Source organism: Neodiprion pinetum, chromosome 4 (assembly GCF_021155775.2).
Source record: "Neodiprion pinetum isolate iyNeoPine1 chromosome 4, iyNeoPine1.2, whole genome shotgun sequence".
Lineage (NCBI taxonomy): Eukaryota > Metazoa > Arthropoda > Insecta > Hymenoptera > Diprionidae > Neodiprion > Neodiprion pinetum.
In genome coordinates, this window is record NC_060235.2 from 38,549,295 (window position 1) to 38,568,137 (window position 18,843).

The window sequence follows — 18,843 nt, forward strand, 5'->3', positions numbered from 1 at the left end:
AGTGGGGATATTTTCCAATTAACCTACAGCACAGGTACAAAACGACCGCTTCTTCGACAGGAAATATCGATAAACATATTATATATCCCTATAATCGTTCACATGCATACGTATGAATCAGTGGTATGAATAATCGCGTTTATACTCTGTATATATGTATATCACGTTGCGTTTTGTTTTTAGTTTGACGCGTAGTCATCGTGACGGAACATTGTCAATAGGAGCGAATTATCAACAATGGTGGACCTCACAAATATATCCCAAAATAAAATAAAGAACCTTACGACTGGCGAGGTAAGCGATTATCTTAGTTGTTGAACGCGGCTGAAATGTAATAAAGTAAATATTTCTTATAAAATTCATGTAATAATTCTACCAGAAATAAACGTCATTTATCTCGTTTCTTAAAATAAAATTGCATAATTACCGTCACTTTTCATTGTTACTTGATTTTTATCAAGAATCAATATTCTTTTACTACTAAACTGATATGTACGGAAATCTGAAAAATCTCGTTCTTTCAAATATTTTAACAGGTCGTTCCGCTGGAAAGTCTTTGGAAGGACCAGACTGTGGTAATTGTCTTCTTCAGACGCTGGGGATGCATGCTATGCAGAGTGTGGGCAAAAGAGGTGTCCGCAATTGCAGATCTCCTCAAGGAACACAATGTGAAATTGATTGGCGTTGGGGTGGAGGACTTTGATAGCCAAGAATTTGTGGACGGGAAATTTTTCAAAGGAGGTATTTAGTCATCGTACCGGAGTTTCCATAGTGGAAAGTGCCCGTACTGATTGCGATGATCTTTTTCTCTCTTCCTCACAGAACTCTACGTGGACATTGATAAGAAGACCTACGCCGGTCTTGGATTTAAGCGCTACAATTACTTCTCTGTAATTGCTTCGCTGTTTAGCGGCGAATCAAGGGCTGCTATTAATAAAGGCAGGGAATTGAAAGTATCTGGAAACTATAAAGGAGATGGATTACAGAATGGTGGGGCCCTAGTTGTTAAAGAAGGGGGCAAACTGCTTTACTCCTTCAAGCAAGATGGCCCTGCACAGCACGTTAAAAATTCCAAGTTTCTCGAAGTCCTTGGAATTCCAATTCCAGCTAATATTGATGAAAAGACTGGTTGATCTAACACTATACGTTCACACAAACAATTTATCAGTCATTTCATGTCCAACTGTATCGCACGCTGAACTGTTGATTTTGAATTGTTCAACTTCCACGTAACTTTGTAGAAAGGGGAAAGATATTTTAGTTTAGCGGGACAATACAGTTTGTTATGCAATGATCTGCAGTAATGTTATTTATAAGAAAGAAATTTATAATCAGCGTGGCCAGAGGTTGTTATGAACAAAAAAATGAAATTCTATAACCGTTTTAAACTTATACGCACAATATTGTATTTTAAAAACAAAATAATATTATAAAAATACAAATACATGGTAACGTCATAACTAGCTTTACATTGAACAATACCATGCAACTGAAACTAGTCAAGCATTTTTCATTTTTCCATCAGGTCTCAGGTACAGCTGCCTGCAAATCTGAGTTATGGGTATGTCAGACACAGGTGGAATACCTCCAGGAACTTTATCCGCTGTATTCAGAGAGAACTTGTCTCTAATTGTCCTAATATCGTCTATATCTGGTGTCATCAGCAGATTGATCGCTGGATAAATAAGAAACGCGAACAGCGCAGTGGCCGTCAAGGCCCAAATTGGAATGGCCACAGCCCAGTATTTCAATGGCCAATAAGTAAGGCCAAATTTTTCTTGCAGCAAATTATCTGGGACTATAGCCCACACCAAATACAATAGGAATAACATATTCGAACCGACAAACAAAGCGTACCCATAGACTGATCGGGGCGTATAAGGTGCTGGGGTATGCTCAGGCATTTTAATAAATTTCTGCCTATAGTTATGTAGGCCGTATTGTGTGGAATATGTCCAGTCAATAGTGTGTATACTCAGGCGCAGGCGGACCAAATTCTTTGAGTGTTTCAAGTACAAGAAGTAAGCTTTCAAAAAATGAGGTCAGCCCTACTCGAACCTTGCGTGCTTCTGTGCCTGTAAAATTCCTGAAAGCAAAGAAAAAAAAAACAAAATAAATCTTCTGATAAACGGTTGAACATAAATTTGTTCATCTTGTGAGTTGGTAGAAGAGTCTTTGGAAAGCCCAGTTCTTACACGTTGAGGCGGGTTTCATCCAAACTCAGTATCTTAGAAACGCCGCTTCGCTTCGGCTCGGAATCAACTCTCAATACTTGATAAACAACGTCTGCCTCTCGGGTCGTTGTAAAAGGCACTGAAACGGATCTGTTATTTGCGGTATTAAGGTTATGGTAGAAAAATCTTTTTACCAGACGATAAAGTGCCGATAATAGAACGTTGATAATAAAGAAATTTCTTAGAAAACAATTCGAATACATCCACAAAAGGATACTTACACGTTAATGTCGTTCATCGCGTAATACGCTCGTGAAATTCTTTCATTCGTAAACACGTATTCCTTTGCTTTGAAGTTCGAAACACGAGGACGAAACTAAATTGCAGCCGTAAACTCGTCGCCCAATCAAATCGAAGCCTTCCACGTTCGACCATTTTTAACGTACTTCAGGGTATTTTTGAATGGTCACGAGATGCGAAATAAAACTTAAATTTAATAATACAGTAGAAATATATTTATCGTCACGTATGTTTCATTCGTGAAACATTTTTTTACCGGGCAATAATAAGAGCTGCCAAACTGGTATCTCAAGTGGATTTTCATTCGAATTCAAAATTATTACGTTCCAAGTAACGAAACATAACCTCATTTAGAGCGATAAAAAATACAGTCGTATCTAAATGTTTTCTGGCCTCAACGTGATTCGTAAATCATAATTTGAAATATGAAAGAGCTGGAGCATACGCGTTGTGAGGTGAATTTCTTAACAGTATTAAAAAATTGCAATTAAGTGTTACTAAGAGAAAACATGTTTAACGTTCAAGCAATGCCTGCCAAAAACTGAAAACTAATCGGCTTGAGAAATCTCACGTTTTCATATTTTTCTATTCTTATTTACACCACTTTCATACATCGTAACCGTTATTTAGGTTCGTAAAATAATAGAAATCCAAGCATCGATATGGGATGGCCTTAACCCGTCAGATGGAGATGAATTTAGACAGTCAGCAGGATCCCCTGCCTCCAGAGGCTCAGATATTCCCCGTGGAAGCTTTTTGGAAGATGCGAATCACGCATGGCTGAGTAATGGTTCACGGCTTGTTGTAATCAACACAAAAACAGGAGAAAACATTTCCTCATGGACTTTCTGTCAGAAAGTGACGGCTGTCGCACAATTTCCCACGCAGCCTGGGGACGTTTTATTGCTCTTAGTTGGACTGGATAATGGCGCGAATAGAGCTAAAGATTCTGCTGGAATGTTGTGCATTTTTGACTGCTCCACATCAAGAGTTCTCAGATCAATAAGGGTAAGTTGCATTTTTATTCACGTGTTATCTATTTTAATTCTATCGTATATATGTATTACAAGTATATTTTTCATTCAGTGACTAAATTAAAATTGATGATAATTGACAAAAATCTTTTGCTATACCGCGGTTACCAGATGCCTGCAGGTGTGGAGCAGGTGTGCGTGATGAACGGAGGTGCAGAGTGGGAAGATTTCAATGAGAAAAGAACACATGGCATGTTGAGCAATAGTTCTGGAATCGCGTGTGTCGCTTTGCGCAATCTGTACCATATTGTATTGGATTTGCGTCGTGTATTATGGGACGGAGATGTATCTTACCTGACGACCAATGAACTATCACCAGCTGACATTGAATTATCTGAAGACAGGTATTCATTATCTTCGAGACAACGTTGTGATAGGGGAAAACACAGAGCGTACAACCTGCTGAATCCTGGTTAGTAACTTATTCTTAATTTTCATATATCGACGATTTTGTCTCTCATCGAATTTGAAACATAATCGTGAGATACCGTCATAATTGACCCTCTTTTCAATTGTTAAGTTTTGTTTAATGAGTTTTCTTCCATTTTGTTGATTACTTAGGCATTGAAGACTTTATAAGATTCAATCGGGAGGAATTTGAATCATCACCGCTGTATGATGAAAATTTTACAACGACACTGATCTATGCAAAAAAGATTGGCTGTGTGATATCTGGATGTTTGGGGAGGGTCATAATTTGGCAAAACGATGGTTCGATTGGTTGGATAAGTGCTTCTGCTAAAAATAGTATGGCGATCAGTCATTTGGCTCTGCTTGAGCCAGCCGACGATCCGAGACCATTTTACTACCTGTGGGTTGCGTACCAGGAAGAAACCTTTGAAACAGCTCCTATTCTAAAGATGTACGCACTGCTCATCGAAAGAAGGTATTGTGACAAGGAAACCAATCTGCATTTTAAGATAGAAGGTGAGCCCAGTCTGAAATTTGATCTACAATTAGAACCTGTTGACAGAATAACGAACTTGGTTTCGATAGAAAGAATGAACAATTGTGAGCAAAGTGAACCGAACAATAAGAAAGGAGATGCGAGCTTATTGCTAATTGGATTGAGTGGGAAAGCGTTATTATTTGATTTAAATCAGTGGTACAGAGAACATTTACCACGAAACATTCACAACTGTCAGAACCCAAATACTTTCCTGTGTTATTATCAGATGAAATCAGAGACATTGAATATTGCTGACGATATGGTTTTAAGCTGTGCTTATTCTCCTTTAACGTTAAGAGAGTTTCCTAATAACGGAGGAAATTCTCTGGATGAGCTGTTCTACCCCAAATCTCTGTGTCTTGATTGGGTGGAGCTCACAAATAACCACCTAAGAATTTGGATGACCCGAGGGTTGCAGTGGGAATTACTACGAGACATGGCTATTGCTGGTCCCAGCATTTTGATTCAACCCTCAGAAACATTTCATAAGTGCCTTGCCGCTGGATTAGTCCCATTCAACACCGACTGCTCTTTTGACTGTGATCAAAACGCACAACGAGAAATGCTCCTTTCTCTCTGTCTGGAGCAAAGATGGGCATCATTCTTAATCAAATGTGCCAAAGAATGGGGGGATGGGAGCGTATCATATTTATTTCCTATGTTTTTGAGGTGGGGAGCTCAGAGGGCTTCTTCCCTAAAAATGGTAGCTGATCAGCTATGTATTCCACTGTTTGACCAATCCGGTTCCACAATCGGAGACAAAGAGATAAAGTTGTTACGGTTTTGTTCACAACAACTTGAATGCTTATCAACAGTAGTTGCCAGATTACCCATCCCATCGGACGATCTTGTGAAGCAACAAAGAGCCTTACGCCGTGTCGCTACTCATCTAGGAGTTCTTCTTTGGTTTTACGATGTCGGTCTACTACCTGAAACACATGAAGTCAATGAGGAACCATTACCAATAACATTCTCGCTGCAAATACCATATCCATACGAGAGATTAGCAGCCATTTATAAAAACAAACGTCAACAAATTAGAGAGAATACTGTTAGCCCTCCAGATCGTAAGGAAGAGTTATTCATTGATGAGTTAATGACAGAAGAGTGTCAGGCATTAAGATCACAGTGGGAACGCGAAGGCGGGGATATTACCACAGGAGGATATTATCCTCCTCCATCTTTACAATCGCTTCTAAGAAGTTACCTCTTCGACTGCTATAATCAGAACGAGTCTGACGAAATCGAGAACAAACATCAAATTACGATTTATTTGCTAATGGATCTGGTTAAACTTTTACAAGGTTCTTGCCCCGATGTTGATCAGTTGATAAAGTATCCATCAGCTTTTAAGATGAGTCCGAGTCTCATAAAATTAACTCAAGCCTTCTGGTTACTTGATCATGAAGATTATCAAGGATTCTTGGACACTCTGACCGGGCAATTGGTATCAGATTCAGATGTTAAAGAGTGGCATCACAAACTTGTAATAAGAACATTGATTCGTAATAATGAGTACAAAATAGCACTGATTTATTTGCGAGTAAGAAAACCGCCTCTGTCAGCAATTTGTGATCAGAGTACCAGCATCAGTCTGTCAGTTGAATGTGGTTTGGTTCAAACAGCTTTTCACCAAAGACCACAGTCACACTATAGACAATTGTTAACTTGCTTTTTTCAAGCATGTAAAGCCTGTGGTAAATTGAATGAGATTCTACAACTTGCTTTGGATCCTGAAGAGGAAGAAGCCTTTGTAAAATTCCTTGAGGGAAATAAGTTGGAAGAAACTCGTTTGTTGTACTATTTACAAAGGTGTCGTTACACCGAAGCAGGAAGTGCTTATCAGTCTAGTCTCTCTAAGACTCATTTAAAAAATATTCAGTCGGCTTCTTTAACAATGGTTCAAGCTTATAATGCTACACTACCCGATGTAACAAAAGCTCTGTCGTTAAATTCTGTTGGAAAATTTTTCGCTGATGACACAGAACCTAGACATTTAAGGCCAATGTCGCACAAACAGAGCTGTAGTAGGAGTCACAGAGTTTTTGAAACTGTTCTTGAAAAGGTCAAGGAGACATATGTCCGAAGAGACAATTGTCAAATTCCATTTATAAGTGCACCATGTACTTCTCTGAGATTAAAGAGCATGAAGACAAACTCCAGCTGTGTTCTGTTTCCTACACTAGTACCAAAAACATTGAGGAAAAGAACTCGGGATCAAATGATAGAGGATGAAGTACATCCGCTTACTGCTGAGAAGAGTAAACGAAGGAAATTATCAGGGGAAACGGATACACCTTCTAAATCTAGTGTGAGTATTCTAAGCACGGGCGTTGCATTTGAAACACCCTTAATTAAAAGAAAGAAACCCTTGTCTGATAAGATGGAATGTGATATGGAGACACCGCATTCCATATTAAAAATTCGGCAACTGATACAAAGCTCTACATCGCCAACGATCTTAACTCGAGATTCACTCAACCAGCAGCAAGATGATTTATTCAAACAACAAGAACGAAAACCTACCAGGCAAATTCGTTTTAGTATTGGACAATCGCTCAATGATTCTAGTCATGAGGAGGCAGCAGTTGAGTCATCGAATATCGCTGATAAAGATAACACATCGGAAGTAAGTGAGGAAGTATTTTACAGTCCAAATACCAGTAGCAAATCTCAAAGTGCCAATAGCAGTCACAGTATAATGAATATAAAAGGTCCTCGTGCTCGACCTAGTCTCAGGAGCAGTGGTCATTTATCTTCAAGTGAATCACTGATCGAGTCCAGAGATCCTTTAAATAAAATGGACTTTAGGGCTATACCGTCCAACCACTCACTCAGTGAACAATCGTCACTGACTGCCACTCCGATTGCTCTGCCTCGAAAATCTATATCATCAGTACCGGAACACCTAAAACTTGCGGAACGCTACCAGCATCTCCGTTGCTCTGTGTCTCCAATCACACCACATTCCGCGTTAAACGAGTCAAGATATTTATCCAGCGTATTGTCGTCAGACAGCAGCTCTCTTTCAACACCTGCAGTTACTTCCAAGCATGGTAATTCCAGTTCGCGCGCAGGAATTGGAAGTGGGATAGAGAAATCAAATATTTGTAGTAATACAAGAGAATACAAGTATCCGATGGCTGGAAGAAATCTGGTGTCTGTGGAAATGACTAAATCTAAAACTGTAACTCGTTCTCTCTTATCGAAAACTGTTATCACAGAAGAAATTGATAATGATGATGATGATAGAGGAGATCAGAACGTTGTAGTGGAAGTTGATGACTTTGGACTAGATCACGAGCCTGAAGTATGCTTTGTAGTTAATAAACTGGCCGAGGAGTATTTGCCTGACCATCAAGAGAATGATCAGATATCAAACGAGAGAGGTGATTTAGAGGAATACAACAATGCGTTTAAGGCTGATGGTACTGTAATTTCAAAAACTTACGAACAAACGAAACAACAAAGTAATAAGGAAAAACTAGAAGATCAGGACATGTATTCTTCTCAAAATAGCGAGGAACCTGAAACCAGCGAGGATGGTATTGACCATCCGGGAGACCTGGATAATGATATGGATGATTATGAACCAGAATTAACTGCTTTGAAAGAAAGAGCAGAAGACGAAGAGAATGTAGAATACTTCCAAAGTTTAACAAATTCTGCTGCCAGTTTCAGAGAACCATCTGAGAGTGAAATATTTATAAATGCTCTTCCAGTACACGAATCAGGAGGTCAAGATGAAGACAGAGAGTTACAGGGATTATCAAAACCCTCATTAATTGAAAATTCCAACATTACTGAGGATGAATCATCTAACGATATAACTGAAGTAAGCCAAAAAGTTGTAAATAAATCACAGTCAAAAACAAATAATTGGGAATTTTTGGCTAGCTCTCATACAAACACTAAAGAATTTTCATTATCTATGCCAAACAAAGATATGAACGAGTCTAACTTTACTGAGGATGAATCTATCAGTAGCATTGAACACTTTGAATTGATCGCTGATGATTCGGATATGGAAGAAGAATGCAACCAAGATTTGACAAAGAAGAAACATCTTGTGACGACGAATGGTGAAAGAAGAACTCAATGGACAAAACAAGTTGCCGATGGATTTGTATATGACTCGCGTGTTCAAAATCCACGATGTAACACAAAAAGGTTTGACAACAGTAAGAAATCCACAGAACTTGAAAACCCAGCCATTCTTAGTGAAACCGATAGTGCGATGACAACAGTCTCTGCAACTGATATACCGTCATCGTCAGGTGCGGAGAGTACAAGATATTCTCCGCTCAGCACATCCTACCAAAGAGGTAAGACTTCTGAAAATAAAGGTAGAGAAAAATCGAAAAGTCCAACACCTGTGCGGTTGACCAGGGCTCGCAGAGCATCGTCAGTAACAAATGAGGTGTTGGCGTCAGCTAGAAACAATTTAAAACCTATTGATGTGGTAGATTCTTTGGAGAACTCTGCCAAATTAGTTGATGTTGAATCTGTAAATGAACCTGAGTCCGTAAGGGCAAGAGGTAAAAGAAGATCAGCTTCGGTAGACAAAGAATTACTCTCAGTGCTAGAGGAGAATGTGGAAGAAATTCAAACCAATAAGCCTGAGATAGCATTGCGGAGAAGTTCTAGACGCGCTGCATCAGCACAAAGAGAAATGTCAACCATCCAAGAAATTTCTCATGATAGTCTTAAACATTCTACCCTTACTTCGATATCTGAGACAGATTTCAGTAATGAATCTGAACCAATTAACAAGAAAGGTCAAAGGTCGCGTAAGGTGAGCCATACTAGTCAGGACAATGACATTAGTTTAATCACCAGAAGCAAAAGAAGCGTGTCAGTGGCTAAGGAAACAGTACCGGAAAGTCAAAGTACAAGTAGAACAACAAGGAAACGTGGTAATTCTGTACCTAAGGAAATATTCGAAACATCAAGAACCAGACGAGCTTCATCTCTGGCTAAAGATATAATCAGCGAAGAAACGACTAAGTCACCTGCTGTAATTAAACGGCCAAAATCATCACTGCTAGTTCAAAGTAGTGAAGAGTCAGCTGTTAATAGTCCAGCAAAAAATACTAGAAGTCGACGTGTACTTTCCCAATCCATTCCAGAAGAGAAAGACGAGGAAATGTCATATATTCAAACTAGAGGGAGATCGTCATCAAATGCTTCAGACGTTTCAACACAGAAGAAATCAAAAGAGAGGAGAGCTGCTAGCTTAGAACCTTCTAAGTCAGAAGTGAAAAAAAGGACTCGACGTACCTTTGCCAAGAATTTTGTTTCAGATGAAAAAATAAACGAGGAACCCGTTGAAGATAGTAAAGAGGATAAGGCTGAAACAGCTAAAAGAACTAGCCGGAAAAGGACAGATTCGGCAACAAGCATTCCTGGTGACAGCAACACGGAAAAGGTGAGAGGTGGAAGAAAAGCTTCTCGATCCAAAAGTAGCAATAGTGATGTTTTCGTCTTTTCTCCACCTGATGTTACATCTGATCCGCCAAGTAGTCAGCAAGGTAAGTACCGGTTCCTTTTTCATGTCTATAGTATGGAAGTGGGTACGAAGTTATGTATGGGGAGTATTATATTAGGTAGAAACATTGGTAAAAATAATGTTCACCTCTCACGTATTCGTTTTTAGATGTTGAAGAAGTTCCACCATACGTTTTTTCACCCCCGCATACAAGATCAAGACAACCAGTACTCAGCCAGCTCCGTAGGTATTTGAAGAATTTAAAAAATAATCAGCTCTACATTTTAGAACTTTATCGCAAGCTCCAACTTTACTTTTACCGCGATCTGCAATTTGACATCAATTCAGGCATTCCAAATTTAATTATTATTGGTTTTATGTTGTAGGAAAATGAAAAACTTTCTATCACCGTTAACCACAGAGGAAAAAGCTTCTGTAGCTCACAGAAATCGTAGAACCAAACGTGAGACATTTCAATACACTACCCAAAGGACACTGTTTGTATATCCAAGGAGAACAAGAAAGCCATCAACAGAGTAAATTAGACTTATATTTCTGGATCCCATACTTGGGCTCGAGCTGAGCCTTTAGTTATCAATCAACTATCGAAGGGGTGTGAATAACAGTTTGTGGAAGATTCACATGATTTTCTCAAAATCTGTGAATATACATGTATATTATATTGCAAAAAACTTCTAATTCAGGAATAAAGTTGAATTCAAAGGTATTTTGAAGTCAGCTCTGAACTCAGGGTAACCGTTCACGAGAGTCAGATCGATCTAAGGTGACAACCTGGTGAGTTTTTTTTTTTTACCTGTAATTGAAGCAAAACTAGTGTTAAGTGTTTTTACTGTAATAAAAACAAACTTACCGCATTGTACATTGAGAACGCATTAAAGTAAATCTATCTAAATTGTTTTATCTTTAATGCTACGATAATAATTACCATTTTTAAATTAAACCTTTCTACTGTGTGAAAAATATATCTGAAATTTCGAAACAAAGATATGTCAGAATTGCACGTGACGTAAGAATATATTTATATCTTACTAGTTAGATGGATGTTTACTATGTTGAATTTTTATCGAATCCGCGATTGTTTATGGCTAATTGAAAGAGATATGTATATCCTCAATCGATATTCTAGGCCATGTAACTGCAATCGCGTTAACATAAAAAATTACGGGTTGAAAAAAGATGGGTATGGCCAAGGAAAAACTATGGAAGAGAATTGTAGCATTTTGTGAAACAACACAATGGTCGGAAACAAAATTTTGATATCTTGTAAATAATTTATTGATATGTTTATGTGAAATTATATTAGTATATTAATATTCATAATAATAATAATGTGGTAATAGTGCCATGGTAAATGAATGCAGGGTAATATCGAAAGAACTGTCCAGTCACCGTGGATAACACAATATTCATTTTCTTACATTCTAATACTATAGAGATTCTAATCTACCATCAATTAATTTACCCAAGTATCGCAAACTGCTCCTTAGCATTTTAAGTGTTAAGTATAAACGCACACAGGAAAGAAAGTGTACAATATTTTATTTTTTAAATATTATCACTGGAGATAAATACTGAATAGCAGCGTATCGAATGAATTGCCAAACGTATATTGGAATGATTGAATATGCATGGCAATACTGTTTGGTCAACGTTTCTTTTCTGTGCAGTAAAATGTGGAATTCGTTGAAGTATCCGGTATATATATATATATATAGGCTAGGTACTTAATATTCATAATGGTATAGAAAATATAAACCGGAAATAATAATAACTCAATAATTATCCAGTCAATCTGGTTGAAAGCCCGAACGTTAAAGTTTCAGATCTTTGGCAGTAATGTTGTCGTTATATTGAACAAGTTAATTAGCCTTAAAAAATAGCTTTATATAAAATTAAATATCAATATGTCTCTGATAAAAGGGAGGCATATCATTAATAGAGATTCCAGAGAATGATTCAAAGTGCATGATATACGATAAAAAAAATCGCCTCGTGCGCCCTCAATGAAGTTGTTAAACTCCTTCATTCGCATATTTATGTACATATAGAATACATCGGTATTTGTAATTTAAATACATAGTCTACAAAATGGAGAGATTCTCGGATACACCACGAGAAAATACTACAAGGCCACAGTCTTATCGACTCCGATATTGTTCTATTTGTATCAATTACAAGGTACTAGTAGTGTAACGTCCATCTGAAAGTTCTGATTTTTATGCAAAATTTTTGTGAATTTGCCGTTAAATATGTTATCCTCTATTTCATATTTTGAGTGCTTCAATGAGGAAAATTAACAGTTGCCTACATTGTTGCTTTCATTGCTTTCACGTGTACCTAATGCTTATCATTACGTATCGATGTAAATTGATTTCAAAAAAATGAATACAAAAACCTACTCACTATCAGTAATAATCAATACTTTAAATAATATCTCGATTCTGATTAATCTATTTTTTTTTTTTATTTTTTAAATACTTTTAATTTTTTTTCATAATACTTTTTCAGATCGAAAAGAAAAACGGTTCTCAGTATGTTGCTATTCCTATTATTGATGCTTGCATCCATCCTTCACACGACGCTTCTGTTTTTCTTCATGAACAAGTGAAGGGGACTGAATCTGGTTACGCCTTTGCCCTTGAATCGGCATATAACAAGGTGCATCCTCGTCCATCAGTTCGAGAGGTGGTGTGGGTAAAACATAAGCAGGGCTTGTGGTGTTGCTTGAACTGCTTGAAGAGCTTCTGTGTGTATTACCGTTGTATGTTGGATCAATCATGGCAGCAACATTGGGCATTTCCCTTATTTCATTCAACGGACTCTCCAGTACCTGAATTTCTTCTGGATCAGGATACTGCGAATAATTAGCACCAGCTTTTTGTTTAACCTGGTGTTGTATTTTCAGATCCAATTTGTCAGGCCTTTGTGGCTTTTCAATAGCATTCTGCCCCTCGAGTAGTTGAAGCTGCTGTTTTTCCAGTTTTTTTTGCTTCGCACGTTCTCTTGCTCTTCGTGCTTTTGCACGTTCTTTATCCTGTAGCATTCGTGCTAATTCTGCATCCTGAGCTTCCATCGCTATCTTCTGGTCAATTAGCAGCTGCTCATCTATCATAGAACCTTCACCCTCTGCCGTAGCTTCTTCTTCTTCCAGTTGTAACTTTCTTGCTAATTCCTATTCAGCATAGCATAATGATAACGTAGATAAGTAAAATTACCATAGACATCTTTGAATAACTCAGTTTTATGTGATTTTTATATTATTCCAGTATCATACAGCACATGTGGGAAACTACCTCTACATCAATTAGTATTGAACAAATATGTACGTGAAATTCTTGTTTCTTTATATTACCTGATCTTTTTCTTCTTGAATCCGCTTTTGCATCTCCAATTCAGCTTCTAGCTGCGCAGTTTCATCGTCGAGTCTGAGCTGCCGTCTCATTTGCTCTTGCAACATTCTTTCTTTCTTCCGTTCCTCACGTTCTAAATTTAAAGCAATTTGCTTTGCAACAAGTGCATCTTTCTCTTCCCTGTTGGATAATTATTTATCAATTTTTCGGTTACAATGTTTCATTTTGACAAAAAAAATACCATGTTTATGAAAAAATAAACTTGAAAAACAGTAAATCAATTTTATGTGCAATTAAGTTTAAAGTTTTGTTTGCACAACACATTTTTGCACATCAATAATATAAGTATAGAACTATTTGAAAGTCGATCATGAATCCATATGTTTTCAATTTAAAAATAGTTTCACTAACTGTTGTTGGATAATGCATTGATATCTAAGGGCTTCAAGTTCTTGTTCAACTTTGGCCTTAGGTAAATCCTCGCGTACTTGTGCATTGCGAACCTTGTTTCCTGTGTAGTGTTCTTTAACTGTAAACAACAAAGGAGATGAGAGCCATTGTTGGTTATCGTTTACGTATCACAGTAAATTTCACGCAATTATTACCGTGGTTGAGACTGTAATAATATTGGTCATGACGAAAAAAACTTACTCTCCTCGTCCTGTAGTCTGTATGCCAATGCTCCATCTTCGTGTACCAGCCACTCCCGGCAAACTGTAACCGTCGGAATTAACATTAACTCGAGAGGAATTAGCCGCAATTACGGCGCGTCTTGAAAAGTGACAAGAGAAAGCTTGAAGACTCTGGATATATTCAACTAACCTTCGTTTACTCTTCCTGCCTTAGGAAGGGTATCTGAACTCAATACAGACTTGGCCATATTTTTGGTTTTGATTATTCCTTGCGCGTTTTCTTAACTCTGCTCACAAACAATTTTCGTAGACAACTTTTCTTATTTACATCACCTTATGGGATCGCTTTGTTGTTCGCACCATCTTGAATATGCATTGTATACTACAGTCTGTAATCACTGTTCACACGTTTGTAGATACAACTACAAGCGTCATTTCACATTCGAGAATGGATAGTAGTGTTTACGGAAGGTTAGGTATAGTATGGTATAGTGCGTGAAGAAGCTATTGAAAATGTTTAATACAGCGACAGCGACAAGTCAGACACACCGATTGGCTGGCAGACTCATGGAAAAAATAAAACGTCAGATTAGCCAATTACATAGCTGTGGTTTTAATGCAAATCGAAGTATGACACTTTGCAATTTTTACAAATGAAGTTGGTCGCAAGGCCCTTACACTCAACATTTATGTATCAAGTAGTCAGACTTCAAGCTCACTTTCCTCACTTTCGAACACTGGTAGCGTGTGTAAGATATAACCCTAAAATTAGGTACCCTTAACCTCAAAAGTGCATAGAAAGTTTCGTCACGTTTTTATTGACGACATTCGTGGAAAAAATGAGCACCGACACGAGTATTGAGCCTGGTCACAAATCTCGTAATGATTCCGAACCACAGGATGAATCCGCAAATGCTCAGGGTGTGGAGGTCATCGAAATCCTACCAGGGTTCACAAATTTTGATGATTTCGTTAATGTGAGTGTCACAGCTTCTAATCTCACTATACGTATTTAAAACAACTAAAACATAATGATTTATGTTGGTCAATTTTCTCATTTAATCGTCTATGCTGATCGTAATCAAATTATTTTTCCAGGTTGGATTTGAAGCACTAAAAACCGGCATAAAGGCCGCCAACGGCTTACCCAGTGGTGAAAAATATGACTACTACAAATGTTTTCCAACCTTTCGTAATATCATTAATGAGGAGATCAACAACGTTTTGGTCTGTATGCAAAACATTACAGAAGGTGTGGGAGTGAGAGGCAATATCAGACGGCGTGACATAGAAGAGAAGTTTGAGCTTTTGATTGAAGCTAATGATATTTTATTAGAGCGAGCAGTAAGTTGGCAACATCAGAAGAAAACCATTTACCTTTGATTAAGCAAAGTAACAGAATTTAATTTATTTTTAGGGAATATGCATGGATGAGGCCTCAGGAATTCTGCGAAACCCAGATGTCGAATTTGTTGTATCGCAAAGCAACTCGACAGCTGTAAGCGGCAGCTGGAACAATCTGTCCTTCCATTCAAAAACTCAGCAAACTCAACCGGCAAATAAGGCTCAAGCGATTTGTTTACTGACGGCAAAGAATATCCAGCGACCGCAGTTGAAGTTTGAAGATAAAATTGATAACAGCATTAAACCTTGGCAACCTAGAATAAAGGATAAACCAAACTCGTTGAAGCCACTCGCTCTGTATGTCGAAGAAGATGAAGATGGAGAATTTTTCAGCCATCCATACGAATTTGAACTTGATAGGTTTGAAGCACCTGAGCATCAACTGGAGTCTCGTGTTCCTGTTGAATATAAACATATAGACAACACTTCTTTAATCGTGATTGAAAAACCTGAAGATATAAAAATACTATTGGATGATTTGAGTAAATACACTGAGATTGCAGTTGACTTGGAGCATCATTCTTATAGATCATTCCAAGGCATAACATGTCTAATGCAAATATCAACCAAAGATACGGACTATCTTGTCGACACATTATCACTTAGATCTGAGCTGCACCAGCTTAATGAGATATTTACGAAACCGTCCATTCTTAAGGTATTTCACGGCGCTGGCAGTGACATCGAGTGGCTGCAAAGAGATTTGTCTTTGTACATTGTAAATATGTTTGATACTCATATTGCGGCCAAACAGCTTAATTTGCCATACCTAAGTTTGGCACATCTTATGAAGCGGTACTGTGATATTGATCCGAACAAACATTTCCAACTGGCCGATTGGCGAGTCAGGCCTCTACCTGAGGAGCTGATGAAATATGCAAGGGAAGATACTCACTACTTGTTGTATATTAAAGATAATCTTATGAATGCATTGCTGGAACAGGCCAATGGCCAAAGCAATATCTTGAAGGCAGTGTATGATCGAAGTACAGACGTATGCAAAAAGATATACAGAAAACCAGTCTGGTCGGAGGAAAAGTGTATGAATCTGTATCGAAAGAGCAAGAAAATGTTCAACAATAGGCAATTGTACGCTCTTAGAGAACTGCATAAGTGGCGAGATGCTACTGGCAGGGCAGAGGACGACAGTACTGGTTACGTTCTACCAAATCACATGCTGTTGAATATCGCTGAGAGTTTACCCCGTGAAATGCAGGGAATTCTGGCATGTTGTAACCCCATACCCCCTCTGGTCAGACAAAACGCATTATCGCTTCATAAAATAATCTTGAAAGCAAAGGAACAACCAATGATCAAACCTATCCTAGAAGATGATATCCGACAACGTATGACGCAGCGAAATCAAGTTACAGATTTAGAAACTACACTTCTATATTCACCTCATGATATGCCACATGATATGGAGATCAGAGCCGATTTACCTTGTTTGTTGGACCTAAACAGCTCTTCAGAAATTAATGTTACCGAACACACGATTCCTCATACTGTCACTGTATTTGACAGCCCCCCACAATCGGAGGTTTGATAACAAAAAGTGTACTTTAAGGGAGAATCTTACCCTGCGAAACTTGAAGTAGCAAATGATTTCGCAATAATTGCAAAAATCTAATTAATTCAGCTCTAGAATTCAATTGACTCAGATTAGGATTCTCCTATTAATTAATTTGATCAATTCATTTTCATCACTTAATTTTCTCAAGTACGTCTTTGAGGACATTTTTTTGCTTGTTTTTTTATTAGGATGAAAACACTGCGGGGCACATTACGAGAAAAAAAAGACGAACGCCATTCATCAGTCCTTTTGAACGGTATAAGCGTGTATTACCCATGGTAGCTGCAGAAGAGGCGAAAGAAAGAGAGAGACAAGAAAAAGAAGAAGCTGAAAGAATAAAATTGGTAGAAAATAGTGAAAACGAAATAGCAGAGAGTAAAAACAGAGTTTATAAACACTTCAAAGATGTGGTTGGAGCAGTTACTAATCCAATCAGCGTACAGCAATCCGCTGGTAGCAGTTCGAATCAGTCTATTGATTCTAAACAGTTCGGGCCTGACCACAAAACTTTGAGCCAGATGCAGGGAAGAAAACGTAAACGACAATCTAATTATCATGATGATACTAAACTGACAGAGTCGCAAGATGATTTATCGACACCGCTACCTTTCCTGCATAAAAAATTCACTCAAAATTATAGACGAGATAAACGAGAGTTGAATTCACCCACACAGGGTGTAAAGAAACAAAAGAAATCATACCACGATACAGGGCACAGTTCTTTCACTGAAGATACGGAACTTTCTGCAAATAATGAATTGTCTGTCAAATCACTCAGGTAATACTTCTACAATTGCGAAAAAACTATTGAGTGAATTTCTTCATTCATTTTGTATTGTGCCATTATATACACGCTTTACGATTCCAGCTTACTTCAGACTTGGAAAACTGTAAAACCGATTCTTATTTATTAGACCCAGAAAGTTTTTCCTGGTGCTACAATTTTTTCATGCTATCATCTATAGATAATATCGTACTTTTTGAACAAATAACAGAGAATTTTTTAAGTAACCTTGTAAAATAAGTAAATAATCCACCAAGCATTGTAATGATCAATTAGAAAGATGGTTTGTAAGAATAATATAATTTCGTGTATTTTTCAGAAACAATAAGAAGAAGAGTAAACAGGAAAATAAGAGAAATATGAAAGAGAAAGGTATTCTACCTAGAGAATCATTTGATTACAAAAATGTCGATTTCAGTAGTTTTCAAGGAGGCAGCCGCGCGCACAATCAGATTCCTTTCCAAGCTCAGAACAAGGTGAGTTGGCAAATTCGTATGGGTACAGCACTAAATTACAATCTATTGTTGTACAATTGATCGAATTCTTGTAATTGCGAGTGGAAAAGGTAGAAGCCCACAGCACGAATTTATGTTTACTCAACGAATTCCACTTGAATTTCAGAAAAAGAATGCACGAGGAAATCGAGGGAAAGGAAATAGAGGTAATAAGAAGCAAAAATGGAACTGCTAACCCCGTGGGTTGGTAAAAATTAAAATATGGTCCGAAAAAGGGTCACTTCTGTAAACTGAAGTAAATGATATATCGGGAATATTGGATGAAATTGAAAGCTTACACTACGTGAGAATTCAATCCTACTGTGATGGGACGGGATACGGAATAATCGTGATTAGCGCGAGTGATTACTTTCATAAAATATTCCGTGAATTAGACGTCGCATACCACAGCATATATAACCATTCATCTTATTTGAATTTCTTTTTCTTTTACGTTTCATTCTTAAATACAAGTATCCATGTACCAATTATTGATATTATTGGTAAGATTGTCTAACTTCCAAACTGTTCAGAATGGTTTTAAAACAATAAAACGTTTCAAATATGAACATCAATAGTTTACATTTCTTACAGTGAAAACTGTGTATTAATGTCCCACATTATAAACTAATAAACTAGA

At 37.6% G+C, this 18,843-nt stretch overlaps 5 protein-coding genes across 7 annotated transcripts; 3 read left to right on the plus strand and 2 right to left on the minus strand.

Annotated features, from left to right (window-relative positions):
* The first annotated feature begins 5 nt into the window (after window positions 1-5).
* Window positions 6-1,460, plus strand: LOC124218231 (prostamide/prostaglandin F synthase-like). Of its 2 annotated transcripts, none has more exons than XM_046624752.2 (4): window positions 6-123; window positions 184-294; window positions 537-741; window positions 823-1,460. In XM_046624752.2, the coding sequence occupies exons 2-4, from the start codon at window positions 238-240 to the stop codon at window positions 1,131-1,133; spliced, it is 573 nt and encodes a 190-aa protein (XP_046480708.1). In that variant the 5' UTR covers window positions 6-123; window positions 184-237; the 3' UTR covers window positions 1,134-1,460. The 2 variants fall into 2 exon arrangements, with proteins under 2 accessions (XP_046480708.1, XP_046480709.1); XM_046624753.2 differs by having other exon boundaries at window positions 91-110.
* PIG-P (phosphatidylinositol glycan anchor biosynthesis class P) lies at window positions 825-2,584 on the minus strand. The gene is made up of 2 exons (XM_046624755.2): window positions 2,456-2,584; window positions 825-2,086 (listed from the first exon to the last, which is right to left on the minus strand). Exon 2 carries the CDS (start codon window positions 1,902-1,904, stop codon window positions 1,500-1,502), a length of 405 nt encoding a protein of 134 aa, XP_046480711.1. The 5' UTR covers window positions 1,905-2,086; window positions 2,456-2,584; the 3' UTR covers window positions 825-1,499.
* Window positions 2,068-12,333, plus strand: Elys (AT hook containing transcription factor 1 homolog). Of its 2 annotated transcripts, none has more exons than XM_046624736.2 (6): window positions 2,068-2,929; window positions 3,105-3,482; window positions 3,620-3,920; window positions 4,070-9,988; window positions 10,114-10,192; window positions 10,332-12,333. In XM_046624736.2, the coding sequence occupies exons 1-6, from the start codon at window positions 2,900-2,902 to the stop codon at window positions 10,483-10,485; spliced, it is 6,861 nt and encodes a 2,286-aa protein (XP_046480692.1). In that variant the 5' UTR covers window positions 2,068-2,899; the 3' UTR covers window positions 10,486-12,333. The 2 variants fall into 2 exon arrangements, with proteins under 2 accessions (XP_046480692.1, XP_046480693.1); XM_046624737.2 differs by having other exon boundaries at window positions 10,114-10,188; window positions 10,332-10,470.
* A 79-nt stretch (window positions 12,334-12,412) lies between these two features.
* LOC124218228 (coiled-coil domain-containing protein 50) lies at window positions 12,413-14,450 on the minus strand. Its single transcript, XM_046624749.2, has 5 exons — window positions 14,139-14,450; window positions 13,968-14,030; window positions 13,728-13,845; window positions 13,319-13,496; window positions 12,413-13,138 (listed from the first exon to the last, which is right to left on the minus strand). Exons 1-5 carry the CDS (start codon window positions 14,194-14,196, stop codon window positions 12,515-12,517), a joined length of 1,041 nt encoding a protein of 346 aa, XP_046480705.1. The 5' UTR covers window positions 14,197-14,450; the 3' UTR covers window positions 12,413-12,514.
* Window positions 14,451-14,474: 24 nt separating this feature from the next.
* Window positions 14,475-18,778, plus strand: Rrp6 (exosome component Rrp6). Its single transcript, XM_046624740.2, has 6 exons — window positions 14,475-14,925; window positions 15,047-15,292; window positions 15,366-16,892; window positions 17,114-17,703; window positions 18,029-18,185; window positions 18,331-18,778. The coding sequence occupies exons 1-6, from the start codon at window positions 14,788-14,790 to the stop codon at window positions 18,397-18,399; spliced, it is 2,727 nt and encodes a 908-aa protein (XP_046480696.1). The 5' UTR covers window positions 14,475-14,787; the 3' UTR covers window positions 18,400-18,778.
* Window positions 18,779-18,843: the final 65 nt, after the last annotated feature.